This window comes from Aplidium turbinatum, chromosome 12, assembly GCF_918807975.1.
Source record: "Aplidium turbinatum chromosome 12, kaAplTurb1.1, whole genome shotgun sequence".
NCBI lineage: Eukaryota > Metazoa > Chordata > Ascidiacea > Aplousobranchia > Polyclinidae > Aplidium > Aplidium turbinatum.
This window is the reverse complement of record NC_137483.1, coordinates 6,004,320-6,018,882: the sequence shown is the minus strand read 5'-3', so window position 1 is coordinate 6,018,882 and position 14,563 is coordinate 6,004,320. Positions and strand designations below refer to the sequence as shown.

Sequence of the window (14,563 nt, the reverse complement as noted above, 5' to 3'; positions counted from 1 at the left end):
GTCCACATTCAGGCATGCCTTTAAGTGTCCTGCCAAAGAAGTGTCTTGAGCGGTGTCGAACCGGCGTCCTTTCGATTGCTGTTCCAAGGCCCTCACCACTCGGCTATGCAGCCAACTTTATGTTAAAAGTAAATTAGTGACACCGTTAGTCAACTACAGCTGAGTGTACTAAAGTGTGGTTCTGCTACTATTCGGTGAGTCCGATTCGGTGAGAGCCTTTTTCGGTGAGAGCCCTATTCGGTGATTTTTTTGAATTTTTTTTTGAAAATTATCGGGTACCGTAGCCTAATTAAAACCCCTAACCCCAAAACCCCTAACCCAAAAACCCAAACCCCAAAAACTCCCAAAAAAAAAAAAACCAAAACCCCCAAAAACCCAAACCCCCCAAAAACCCCCAAACCCCAAACCCAAAAAACCCCAAACCTCCAAAAATCCCCAAACCCCCTAACCCCAAAAAAAAACCAAACCCTAAAAACCCCAAAACCGCAAACCCCAACCCCCAAAAAACCCCAAACCCCAAAAATCCCCAAACCCCAAAAACCCTAACCCCAAAAACCCCTAACCCCAAAAACTCCTAACCCCAAAAACCCCTAACCCCATCCCCTAACCATGCCCTAACCCTATAACGGCAATGATAATTAGGCTACGGCGCGCAGTAATTTAAAAAAAAAACTCACCGAATAGGGCTCTCACCGAAAAAGGCTTTCACCGAATAGGGAACTCACCGAATCGGACTCACCAAATCGGACTCACCGAATCGGGCCATTCCGGGTTTGTGGGCCCAACTTTGCCCCTCACGGATCTTGAAACCTTGACGATAACATAAAAATGCTCCATAATTTGCAAACAAAAAAGCAAAGCCAAAGGCAGCTTGGACTACCCAAAACTAGAAAATACCGTACTCTTACTTTGAAATATTGTGTGGGGCAATAAAGAATTATTACTGTATATATAGGTCTTTTAATTTTTTAACTTTATTAAAAACTTCAACAATGTATTATTATAAACTCGATAGGCATATATATACATTATTATGACTAAATCTTTTCACAAACTCTCTGGAAAATTTTAATGTTGATAAACTCCATTAGTTTAAAAATTAACTGTTAAAATACAGTGACGAACGTTATTTGTGAGTCAAATGACAAATTGAAAAGATGATTGTTGTGGCAGCCGGATTGCTGCAAGCTGCTCACAACCTTTCTTTTATCGGAATGGCCCGTTTCGGTGAGTCCGATTCGGTGAGTCCGATTCGGTTAGTCCGATTCGGTGAGTCCGATCCCTTAACGGGGGATTTTTTCAATTTTTTTTTAAATTATCGGGTACCGTAGCCTAATTATCATTGCCGTTTTAGGGTTAGGGTTTAGGGCTTAAGGTTAGGGGTTAGAAGTTAGGAACTCACCGAATCGGACTCACCGAATTTGACTCACCGAATCGGACTCACCGAATAGTAGCAGACCCTTCTTTTATCAATTTTCAAACTTCTTTTTGAAATTATTTTGTCAATTTGCGTCCTTTTGGTCTTTATTAGCTGTAATCTTTCTGCTGTAAACTTTAGCAAGTCCCTAATACCATACTCCATCAGAATGCAACCAGATGATTGAGAAGGTCATTTATCTTTTTAAATGAAACTTGCAGTATAGTTTGAGTTACACTAGGTGTGTGATACTAGTCCTTTGTATTGTTTTGCGCCACACGCTATGAGAATTAGTTTGTGTGTCAAAGTGCCTAGTTGTGATGTGTACCAAAGTTTAGAGTGCAACTGCATGATTGAATTAACATCAATTGGCTAGAATCCATTGCCAAGAATCCATTGCCGGTACGGTACCTGTTAAAAAACTCACATTCTTACAATTGAGGCCCACAGCTGAGAAACCAACCCTTTTCCCACGCTCTCTAGCGATTCTCTCTCTTGCTACCTGGAAGTAGCAAACTCGTCAATGCCACCTAGTGATATGACGTCAGTTGGAGTCAAGCTTAGTGGGTATCAAACTAGCCGAGATAGGCTTGGTTGCTAGTGAATGCGCAAATTTATAAGGCATCCATAATGAAGACGCATCTTTCAGCCAGCATTATACAAATTTAGTTGTTCATACTCGTGTGCCAGGAGTGGTTTGCGAAGCATTTTCTACTGCTTCCCCAAAAAGCAACAGGCAACAGAAAGCTTTTATATTACAGTATTAGGAGAAAGCAAAAAGTAATAAAATCTCAGAAAATGTCAGTCAAACACTAGCAGTTAGCTGTAATCAAAATCTGCAAAATGTGACAAATCAGGCTGCATTTTCAGGTGGCCATGGCTCAAGTAAACTCACTCATTTGACAACTTTCCATCGCGTCCTCTGGGCTTGCCATCTTTTTCCCAATTCTTCCTATCAACCTTGAAGAAAGTTTGTAATACTGCTGGATTGACCATTGCATGGAAGTCGTCCAACACAGTGATGCAACAGGTGCTCTCCACCATGCCATTAAACACCCTTACACACTGCTCGATTTCGTGGTTCGAATGTCACATAACATTGGTTAAGATGTACCGTACTACCTCACATGGGCCTATGACACCTTTGGTCTGTCCTCCAACAATATCAATGGATAAGTTAACAGACCTAGCTTATTTTTTTCAAACTCGAGATTTCAAAGAGCCTATACCACCTGCTTTCACATAAAAAGCACGTGCAACAAGCTGGTTTTTTTTCGTTCATTTATCGGTCATTGACCGATTTTTTAGCAAAATGCCCGAAAAAAAAATAGTCAATTCGGTTAAAATGTCTGAAAAAATATATAGTCAATTGACTATATATGACCAAAAATGACCGAAATAAATAAAATTGACCGAATTTTTTCAAGTCATTATGGACAAATGACCGAAAAGTCTCAGCGAAAAAACCTAGGCAACAAGATTGAAGCAGCGAAAAAAAACCTCCTTCCTCTAGGACAGTGGTCGGCAACCCGTGGCTCCGGAGCCGCATGCGGCTTTTTAGCTCCTCTGAAGCGGATCCCTCCAGATTTGACATGATTTAGTATAGCCTATACCAGTGGTTCTTAACCTTTTTTCTATCAAGCCGAAGCCCCCCTTCAATAATGGTCATGTGCCTCGTGCCCCCCAAAAAAATTGCATTTTTGTCTCTTTATTGTACACATCACAGTCTTCAGGAATCGCAACATGACAATAAAGACCAAAATTAAAGTTTTAAAAGCATATGTAGAATCAATTCTAACCTACGGATGTGAATGCTGGACAATAAGTAAAGATATGAAGAAAAGACTAGAGGCTGCTGAGATGTGGTTTCTCAGAAGGATGTTGAGGATATCTTGGACTGAAAAGAAGAGTAATGACGAAGTTATGAAATTGGCAAATGCAGAAAGGAGATTAATAACAACAGTTAGAAGGCGTCAGATGCAATTTGTAGGTCATATTCACAGACATGGAGATTTGGAAAAATTAGCTCTATTGGGGATGATACAGGGAAAAAGAAGCAGAGGTCGACAAAGATTAACTTATTTAAACAGCTTGAATCAATGGGCCACAAACACAACAGTTAAAACGAACGATTTTATACGAATGGCAAATGACAGAGAAGTTTGGAAGACCATGATCGCCAACGTCTGTATCAGATCAGGCACATAATCATCATCATTGTACACATCAGGAAGATACGTGACACTGCTTCTTAGCGACTAGATTTTTAATGCGAGGTTTAACTCTAGAGAGTGAACAACGTAAGTCTCCTTCAACTCTCAGCCTGTTTCTGTACTTGGTCTTGATAGCAACGAGAGCAGAAAATGCAGCTTCACAAAAGATACGTGGATCCAAACATTGTTAGAATTCGAAGAGCCCGAGTTGCGATAAGAGGGTAAACAGGAAGGTAATTGGCCCAGAACAACTCGAGTTCCAGTTCTTTGAAATCTTCTTTAGCTGTGGAGTTGAACTTCATCTCAAGAAACTCCTCTTGTCCTTCTTCGAAAATATCAACTACTTCACATTGAAACGGGTTTCTGGTGAACTTCCAGGTTTCACGCTTATCATCCAGATCTGGAAAGTATTTGATGAACTCCGCTTTCAATTCATTAAGGTGGGTTTCTATTTGTTTCTTCAACTCAGACTTAAAGTTACCATCTTTGAGAGCAGAATCCAACTTACTGCACTCGCTGGATTTCCTTGTTCAATTCGACTCTTCCAGAGGTCGAGCTTGGCTATAAAAGTTCGAATGATGTCATGATGCTTAATGATGTTGATTTTTTTCCCTTGAAGTTTAAGCATTAAGTATTAAGTAAATAAAGCTGTAAAAAAGCAATTTGAACAAAAAAGTAAAAATGAAGCAGCGTCAAAAATTATATACATCTGAAGGAGTTCAGCGCAAAATAGTTTTGTGAAGTTCTGGTCTAACTAATAAAGCAAGAATTACTGAATACAATATAAAATAAGACAAAATACAAAATATGACGAACAGCATAGGTCCTAGGACATTAAAGTAATTAAAAAAAATAAAATTGTTGTAGAACTCGCGCCACCCCTGAGAGATGCTTCATGCCCCCTTGGGGGGGGGGCGCGCCCTCCGGTTAAGAACCACTGGCCTATACGTTTGACTGTGATAATGAAAAAAAAACGGCATCAAAACGTTGTTTACTAGTTGTGCAAGATGATAGGGTCAAGCGGGGTCAAATGGGACGCGGGGGCAAACGGGCCATTCTGTTACTCTGTTTACTTATCACATTTTTTTCCTACTTATTCTTTTCTAAAATCGGAAGTTAATAGCTCATTTTAAAGCTGCTTTCCCATAGATTTGCATCATGTAAAACAAACACAGATCTACATTTGGAAAATATACTTTAGATGATGCAAAAAGTGGCCAAAAAATGTGAAAATATTAAAATTTGAAAATTTACCAAAAAAACTTTGGTATACCACAAAAACTAATTAAGCTGGAATGAAAATTTACTGAACAGCATACACCCCAGAATGCCGAATTAGTATGTTGAAAATATTAATAGTCCCACTTTTTTACTTTTTGTAATTTTTCTGTTTAAATAAAATGGGGTCAAATGGGCCACATTGGCTTTTTGACAAGTTATAGCTCACTTGCATAACTTTTTTAATTCTATTTAATTTATATGGTATTTTTTAGGTAAACAGGCCTATTATTACTATTAGACTTAGCTGTTGGTTGCATGATTAGCTCTAGACATGCCTTTTCTTCTTGAGCAAAAAGAAAATAGAAAGCATAAAACTGAAAGTGGTAAAGGCTTTGAAAAGTCCAAGATTTGAGAACCCTTCTAAACGTGCCATTGTGGACTTGATGACTGTCAATAGGGAAGAACTGCAGGACTTCATCACAGCAAACAACACACGATTTTAAAAAATTATTGAACTGCATTTTGACTTTTTGAGTCAAGACCCAACTCTTTAGGAACCCAATGACACCTACATTGCTACAAAATCGATTCTACTTGGCATGAGAGTCGTGAATGACATAACTGAATGTGGTGTGGCGAATACAAATTTGAGCATGATGTGCGAATACAATTTTCTGCACACCAATGACAAAGAGCAATTTTAAGCAGTTCCTCCTCATGACAGTCTAAACCTTCAGACAGCTGTATCCAGATAGGAATAAGTCTACACTGATGCAATAACTATAACTAATAACATTCTGGGCATCTGTCAACACTGAACTAATTAATTTTGAGTAATTTTGTCATTATATTCCTATCATGTAATCCCGTGTTGCTATTAGTGTATTCCGTGAAGCTTTCAAAGTAGGTAGCAACCTTAAAAATGTTTTCAGTTTCCCCAAAAATTTGACAGGATTATTTTTTCAGGTATTGACACGATGCGAGAGGGTGTCAGACTTGAATTTCAAACTTTTAACTTTTCCCCAATTTATGAATCACCCTATTGTATAGCATCCTATTTCAATTGTCAACTATAGACCCTGCTGTTTGACTTGGCCCTTTTTACTCTGTTTATGACTGCCCGTTTAAAATTTATCATTTGTAAAATGTTTCCTTTTTCATATCGTTCAATTTTAGTTGCAAAAAAGAGCAGTGCAAATTATGTGTTCTACTTTTATCTGAAAAAGGCGTAGAAGGCCTTTATTGCTAAAATTGTTGAGCATCACTTGAACAAAATACATGCCACCCAACAGGTATGTGGTAAAATAGCAAAATCAAAGTTCTTTCCTTACCATTTAGACGTTTAGAAGTTGTGGCCCATTTGACCCCACAGCTGATGGGGTCAAACGGGCCACACCTACCCCAGCTTAGCCCATTTTTTTATGTTTTTGCAAGTTTTCAATTTTTTTGAAAAATCTCTTATTTCATTGCTGAAAGGTGTAATGCTCTGTGGTAAATATTTTTTTTTAAATTTCATCATAGGTTATATGTGGCATTCAAAAAACTGAAAAAGTGTCCCGTTTGACCCCGCATGACCCTACAGCAATGAGCCAACTCTGATCGAGTGGTGCTCTGTCAGAAAATAATAGACTTTTTTTTACAATTTTTGTTATTCAAATTTTGACTTTATCAGGTCAGTTTAAACTTTAAAGCTTTTGGCATGAACACTGAACAGCATACCCTTTTCTATCAGTAACCATGCACAAATAAAAAGAGAAAAGTTTTAGGCGAAAACAGAGATGTTACTCAGCATGGACAATTGGACATAAACATGAACTTTGCATTCAATGCAAATGGCTCGGGTTCCAAATAGCGACTGTCAGAACAGCGACTGTCAATAGAGCGACTACACGACAGCGATTCATTTAAAACAGCGACTGTCAATAGAGCGACTACACGACAGCGATTCATCAAAAACAGCGACTGCCACAACAGCGACCTCACTTCTTTTATTAAATCCAAGGCTTACGCGCACATGCACTCTTTCACCCCCCGGTCGATTCTGACTCATGACGTTTTTGACCAAGAAGCTGAGCATCTGTACTTCCAATACCTTAGCCTACTAATTCTAACTGTAAACTTGTAAACTAAAACTACCCTAGACTAGGCAATCATTGTCAAGCTGGTGCCATACAGAACCACCCAATTTGGCCTCCAAGTCAAAACTGCCATACAGAACCACCCAATTTGGCGTCCAAGTCAAAACCTGCTGACTGGCATGATATAAATCCAAAAACTTCTCGCTATAGCTAAATTGAAAACTAGTTGTGTTCAAATTTGGCGCCTACAATAAATAAAATTCAAAAATATGCCACATAGGTGCCAGATGGGGCATTTTTATGGCACTTAAAGTGTTAAGTCGCTATCATAACAGTCGCTGTTTTAATGCAGTCGGCATTTATACAATCGCTGTTTGGAATGTCGCTCACTTCATTACGTCGCTATTATGAAGTCGCCATTATGACAGTCGCTGTTTTGACAGTCGCTATCCGGCCTGGATGCCAATGCAAATGATGCTTAATAACCCTATGTGGGAAAAAAATCCCAAAATAAATGACTTCAAAAGGTCCTGTCAGAACAGTCATAGAGCATTAATATTGCTGCACATTATCCCATTTTGGAGATTAGTTAAAGTAGGCAGTATTGGAACTTACGGTATGCAAAGATCCGAGCAGAGTAAGGAAGCTTTCAATAAATGAATAACAACCCCATGCCACACCAATGCTGCTAATTTTGTGGCAGCTCAATAGATTGTTAAGCGAGGAAAGCCGTACAGTCGTACACAGATAGAGATGGCGGCATAAAAAAGAATTGTTCGGTAGCAAAGAAACTGTGGTCTGATCTACTTGAAACACATATTATATTACGTTTTGTGGCTCTCAGCTGGTGATATAGATCTGCCAAAATATGTAACAGAATCCCCCTTTTGTTAAAAAAGATTGCCGACCACTGCTCTAGAACAAACACAACTAAAGGACTTGCAAAAGTGATTGTCGCTTTGGTCTGACTCCAACTGACATCATAATCCATGTGTTGCACAATGCATCCGCCATTGCAGGATTGGGGCCAAAAACACAAGCGTGTGGAAAACCATAGTTTTGATAATTTTTATTGAGATAAATATAGCCTTAAAAAGTAAGGGCCAGGTTGGTATTTAAAGATTGAACATTGCTCTTTCAGATAAAGTGCGGTCACAGTCATCATGCAGTTGCACTTTAGAATCATAGTAAGCCTACTGTATAATATATACTCATATTTTTTGAAATTTTTTTTGCTTTAACAGCTTTTGTATTTTTCAATATTTTAAAATTTTATAGGCTTACCATAGTTTTTTCTGATATAATTTACACCAGTATTGAACATGCAGTGATTCTAGAATATTGAACAGTTTTTGATAATTGTGAAGGCCTTGTTTCTAGCGTTTTTTCTTTATTTATTTGTTAAAAACTGCTATAGCAATCTTGTGATAATGTTATATATATATACAATGAATAAGTAGCATAATATCAGCTCGAGGTTGAAGGATTTTGTGGAAAGTGTTAGCTGGGGGTTAGGGTGATTCAAAAAAAAAAAAAATTTTTTTTCATCACTTTCACCCCTTAGATATGTGATGCATCATGCAAAAACATGTATTCCAAAAGATTTTTGAAATCAGACATCATTTAGAGGTGGCACAGCCCATGCAAAATTTTCGTGGTTTTTCTATATGCGATACACTACAATCGTCTTGACCAAAACCACAGAAATTTTTAGTCAAGATGCTAAGTGTAGAATATGTCAAAAACTGGATAAATATTACAAGTACATGGTAATAATTTTGTAAACCAGAAGAAAGAGTGCCTAAAAAAGTCATCACTTAGTCTTGCAGCTGCGTTAGATCGCATAGGGGTCACTGACTGGAAAGCCGTGTATATATCAGCAGAAACAGTGGCGGGGGTAGGTGGAGACCCTGCTCAATTCAGGCTAAGTTCTTCTACCATAAGACGCCATCAACAAAAGTATCGACTAGACATTGTAAATGAAATAAAAGATCAGTTCCATTCTAAAATCCTAATGAATCATTAGCAGTGCATGGGATGGCAAGTTTCTTGAAGATCTGGTAGGCAATCAGCAGTGTGGACCGTTTACCAATTACCAGTTTCCGGCCACAGCATTTCCAAGCTTCACGGGGTATCAAAACTTGCTTCAGGAACTGGAGACATGATGGCAACTGCTGTTTTTAATGCACTTGAAGAATGGGAAGTTAGTGGGAAAGTGAGGGCCCTGTGCTTTGACACAAACTGCCTCCAACACCGGCCAACACGCTGGTGCTAGCACTCTTTTGGAGCAGAAACTTGGAAAAAGTTTGCTTCACTTTGCTTACAGACATCACATTATGGAACTTATTTTAAAAAGTGCATTTGAAACAAAGTTTGGTATGTCCTCTGTTCCAGACATCAGCCTTTTTAAGCGGTTTCACGAAAAATGGAACTTTATTGATCAATCCAATTACCAGCCAGACCCAACTGATGCACATGTCAATAACTTCATCTAGCCAGTTTGTGCAGATCTGTTGACATTTGCAAATGAACAATTGTCTGCAAGACACCCACGGGATGATTACCGAGACCTGCTGGAATTGCTTATAACTTTTTTAAGAGAACAACCTCACAATGGGGTTGCCTTCCGCTGTCCAGGTGCATTCTACCACTCTGGATGTCCAAGCCCAAGGTATTGTACTGTTACAAGATTTGGCTTTTTCGCAGCCAATTTAAGCCAAGAAAGAAGAGACTGGACTTCGAGATCTATATATATGCCTCTTTGCTTCATTAGTATATGTGAAAGCATAGATTACTTGCATTTTGCCAAGTGAGGCTCCATGACAAGATCTTAATTTAATGAAAGAGCTCTTAGGGTATAAACATATCTGCTCAGGTCTTTCAAAAGCTACTTTAAATAAACTTTCACACCACATATGGTACGTGTCAGAAGAATTAGTGGCTCTGGCTTTTTTGATACCTTAGTGAGCTTGGAAACTTAGAGGAAAATGATGAGCTCTCTCAGAATGGAACAAAACCTGGAGGGCAAGAAACAACTTCCGTCCAGAATCGTTGAAAAAGAGCTGCGGGACTTTGTGTCAAAAGACATTCTTAAACTTTTCCATAAGCTTGACATTCCACATGAGCTCCTTTCATTAGATTCGACTACTTGAGATGACAGAGATGATTATGCCAATGCTAAAACACAGGTGCTGGCTCTAAAAGTGTTTCATGATCATGCCGAACAAGGTGTGACCCTGGTACAGCGATTTAACAAGCTGCTTTCGAAGACTGAAGAGCAATTTCAGTTTCTTCTTCAAGAGGTGACTGAGCAACAAAAAAACTTTCCAGACAGTGTAAGAATACCATTGTGAGCCAGATTGAAAAACAATAATGTGCATAAACTTTATGGTAACGACTGAACACATATCTACATTACAAAAATAACATTTCTGCATTCATTAAATCTTTGTAAATATTTGATGACTTTTAAAGACAGTGTTTTTGATATTTATCAAGTATTATTGATGCAACAAAAATGCGAATTTTTTGTTGTTTGTTTTGTGCGTGTTAATTTGTCAGGTTGTATTCTAGCTTTACATAGTTTTTTTAGCATGTATTTGTGTTTTTGGTGTTGTTCTTCCTTTGTGGAATATTGTGAATCAGTAAATCCACCATTTCAATGGTATAATAATAAATATGTTATTTTTTAACAAATTCATCCGATTTGCAAAAGTTGAAACTGGATGTGCCACCACTAATCCTTTGAGTAGGACAAAAATTTTTTTATGTATCATGTTATTGCTTTACTCATCACACTTTTAGGGGGTGAGAGTTATAAATTTCAAAAAAAAATTTTTTTTCCTCAATTTTGAATCACCCTACTGGGGGTTTTTCATTTTCAAAACAGTTTGAAACCATTGGAGGTGATTCGAAGTTATACAGATGCATGCAGTTACTTAAAATTTGTAATTCAGGAACCTGCTTTCAATGGGCAAACTCACAAACATTTTCTTCTCTGGGAACGTGCAATTTCCACTGTTCAAATTCAACTGTTGTTTTCAAATCCACCATTGTTTCTTCTGCTGGGCTCCCATGGTCTTTCAATTGGGTTTGGGATCCCGATGGTAGGAATGTAAGTATTCTTGTAGCAACATACTGTACATTAGGGTGCATCATCTCTCCCTTATTTTGGAAATTGAATTTGTTCCATTGATAAATGGTGACCATTTAAGGTCAAATGACACCAAAAAAAATTTTGGGGTCAGGGGAATCTTCTTACCTCCACCTCCTGAGTCCTGACCCCTTCAAAATCGACTTTTCGAAAATCGCAGTGCAACTTTTTGAAAATCGAAACTCAAAAACCAAACAAGATAGACATTAGACCTCCCCAATCCCCAGACTTTCTTTTGTTTTTATCTTTATTGTGACTTTTCTGCATGGGTTTTCAATGCTGATTTCAAAAATATGACATAAAATATTATCAATAAATAAGAGCATTTAAACTTTTGTCTTTCGAAATCGAACGAATATGCAAAAATTACTGATAATAGCACACACGGCTAGCATGTTCGGCTCTTTTTGGTTTGATTTCGGTATGTGTCCTGACTGCTGACTTTGATCATAGGGTGACCATGTGATTATAGTCAAGATGTCTTTCTGATTCTAGCTGCGGTGTAAAATTCTTTGCTTACTTATTTCGGACGTTTTAATAACTGATAATAACCTAGGCTTGCCATTTTTTTAAAATGCAAATGAACTTAATGTAGGCCTAATACAAAAGAATTTAATGCAACTAATTAATTAATATAGGCAAATTACCAATTATGTAGGGCCTTATTTCACCAATGAAAACAAACAAACTTAATAATATTTATGAGCAAACGAATCAGGCCTAATGATATTTTTCTGTGCTAAGCACCTTTTTCAAAAGTACAGTGTATGATTTTATCTTTTCTTAAAATAGTGAGGAAAGCTTTAACATTCTGTTCTAGCATCTTTTTATAAAATTCACTACATGTGAGATCAACATTAATTTTGCAAGTGAGGAGAGCTTTGACATTTTGTTCTGGCATTTGGCCTCTGTCATCAGACCACATACATACTGTTTGTAATGGAAAAAATTCGCTCAATTGGTGCTGATGTCCTAGGCCAGTGGTTCCCAACCTGGGGTCCGTGAGAAAGCATTTGGGGTCCGTGTTACCTTGACGAATTTTTGGGGGAAAAAACGAAAAGCGATGTTTTTACTTTTTTTGTCAAACAAAGTTTTGATCGGAAAAAGAAACTTTGTTCCATATGCACGGATGGAGCACCAGCTATGCTTGGGAACAAATCCAGATTTGCTGCTTAAGTAGAAAACAAAGCTCCTCGCGTGGTTGTTACCCATCGTTTCTTATACAGGTACGCTTTAGCAGCAAAAAATTTACTTTAAGAAGCTTTAAAACGACTGCAGCAGCTAAAAAGTGAGGTATCAACTCTTTTGAAAGCAAAAGGAAGTCCCCTTTCAAAATTGTTTGAGAGTAAAGTTTTCTATACGGCATGGCCTACTTAGCCGATATTTTCGGTCATATTAACAATATTAATCGTGGCATTCAAGGACCAGGTGTGACAATAATTGATGCAGCTGAAAAACTGAAATCGTTTTTAGCCAAGTTGCCGGTTTGGAAACGCAGATCGGAAGCAGGTAATTACGCTAACTTTCCAATGTTAGAAGACCTTATCTTGATGGATGAAACTCCAAGAGAATGTACTGTTTTGATCTCTACAAGAGAAAAATTTTGCGCACACTTGGAAACCCTGCAAATCTCATTTCAACGTTATTTTGATTTAGAATACCTGCCGAACGAAGTTGAAACATGGATTCGAAATTCTTTTCTTATTGACTTGAACAACATTAGCGATGACGATCTCAGTAAAGATGACCTAATTGATTTGAGATCAAAAGAGTTTCATTCATTCAAAATTTCATTCAAAAACTGCGGAAGAATTTTGGTGCTCAACTGAAAACCTGCCCGTTTTTGGCAAAGCAAGCGATTTGTTTTGTTACCATTCATAACCACTTACCTTTGCGAGGCAGGATTGTCAGCTCTTGTTACAATAAAAACTAAACATCGAAATCACCTGGACGTTGAGAATGACATGCGTGTTGCATTGTCAAAAACTGAACCATAGTTCAATCGTTTAGTTCATGAAAGGCAACAATTACAGCCCTCTCATTAAATTTGCTTACGTTGAAAAAGTTTCGGCATGGCACTTTGGGTCACCTTGATATTCAAATACTGCTGACATTTCTTGAACAATTTATTCATTTTCTTATTTGCGCAACTGTTTAACCTGATATTTGCCGCAGGAGTCATAGCGGCAATGCAATATGACACAGTACAGTAGTTGAGTAGCATAATTATTATAATAGTCAATAGTATGTTAATTGAGTTTCTAGTGATTGTGTCACAATAGTGATCGTGTCACAAAATCAAACCACTCTCTTCCAACCTGCCATGAGCCAGCATGGAAGCAGTACGGCTCGTGAAATCACATGGAATAATATGTCAACCAATAGTATCGCAACTAAGAGGAGGTTACCTCCGGATCCTCGCATGTCGACCAGGAGGGCACATCAGCAGCCCCGGACTGATGTGACAGTTACGACCAGGGGTTTGCATCAGCAGCCTCGGACTGATGTAAGACAAGTGAACAGAGGAAACAAGAAAAAAAATAAACAAATTTTCAACCTATGCACATACAACCCAAGGACAGTCAATGACTTAAACAGTCACGCACTTGAAACAATGTTCCATGAGCTCGAAAATGTGAATTGGGATGTGGTCGGCCTAGCTGAAACCAAAGTCATGAAAAGCCAAATTACAATTCATAACACCTCTAATCACAAACTGTTCCTATCAAGTATTGAAACCTCTCGATCTAACGGAGTGGGCTTCCTGGTACACAAATCCTATGCTCCCTTTGTAGAAGGATACCAACCTATATCTGACAGACTTGCTGTGTTACGTCTTCAAGGAAAATTCTCAAAACTAGTTCTCATACAGTGCTATTTCCCTACCTCATCCCACCGCGATGAGGAAGTCCAAGAACTATATGACAAAATCCAAGCTATCACTGACAACGTACCAAAAAGAGATCACCTCTTCATTATGGGAGACTTCAACTGCAAACTAGGTCAACTACATAAAACATTCCCGTCATCAATTGAAAAACACACTCTAACGACCGGAAATACAAGAGGCGAACTACTGGGCCAGTTCTGCGTAAAAAACAACCTCCAAGTCACTAACACATGGTTCCAAAAGAAAAAGAAAATGTTGTTTACTTAGACCTCTCCTGATGGGAAGACAAAAAACCAAATAGACTTTATCCTATCACGCACCTCGTCTTCTAGACTAAACGTCCTGAACAGCTCTACCTTGAACACTCCCGACATATCAGACCACAGAATGATACGTACAAAATTCAGAATAAGCTTCTCATGGCCTCAGAAGCAGAAGCGGAAACCAATCCAGAGACCCCACCTTATGAAACAACAAGAAGTCGCTGAACACTTCCAAGTAAATTTACAAAACAGATATGCCACTTTACAGCAAATGACAGACCCAAAGTCCATACAAGAAGCTATAACCGCAGGACTACGGGAAGAATCA

At 38.3% G+C, this 14,563-nt stretch overlaps 2 protein-coding genes across 3 annotated transcripts in view; both read left to right on the top strand.

Moving 5' to 3' along the window:
* The window catches only part of LOC145781078 (uncharacterized), a 446,514-nt gene that overhangs the window by 66,800 nt on the left and 365,151 nt on the right, over positions 1-14,563 (top strand). The gene's annotated exons all lie outside the window — the stretch shown is intronic.
* LOC145781076 (uncharacterized) overlaps positions 1-14,563 on the top strand; it is a 42,189-nt gene that overhangs the window by 523 nt on the left and 27,103 nt on the right. For both annotated transcript variants that reach the window (XM_082592824.1, XM_082592825.1), the window contains exon 2: positions 10,886-11,043. In XM_082592824.1, the coding sequence (XP_082448950.1) occupies positions 10,886-11,043 (158 nt within the window). The remainder of the gene's footprint in view (positions 1-10,885; positions 11,044-14,563) is intronic.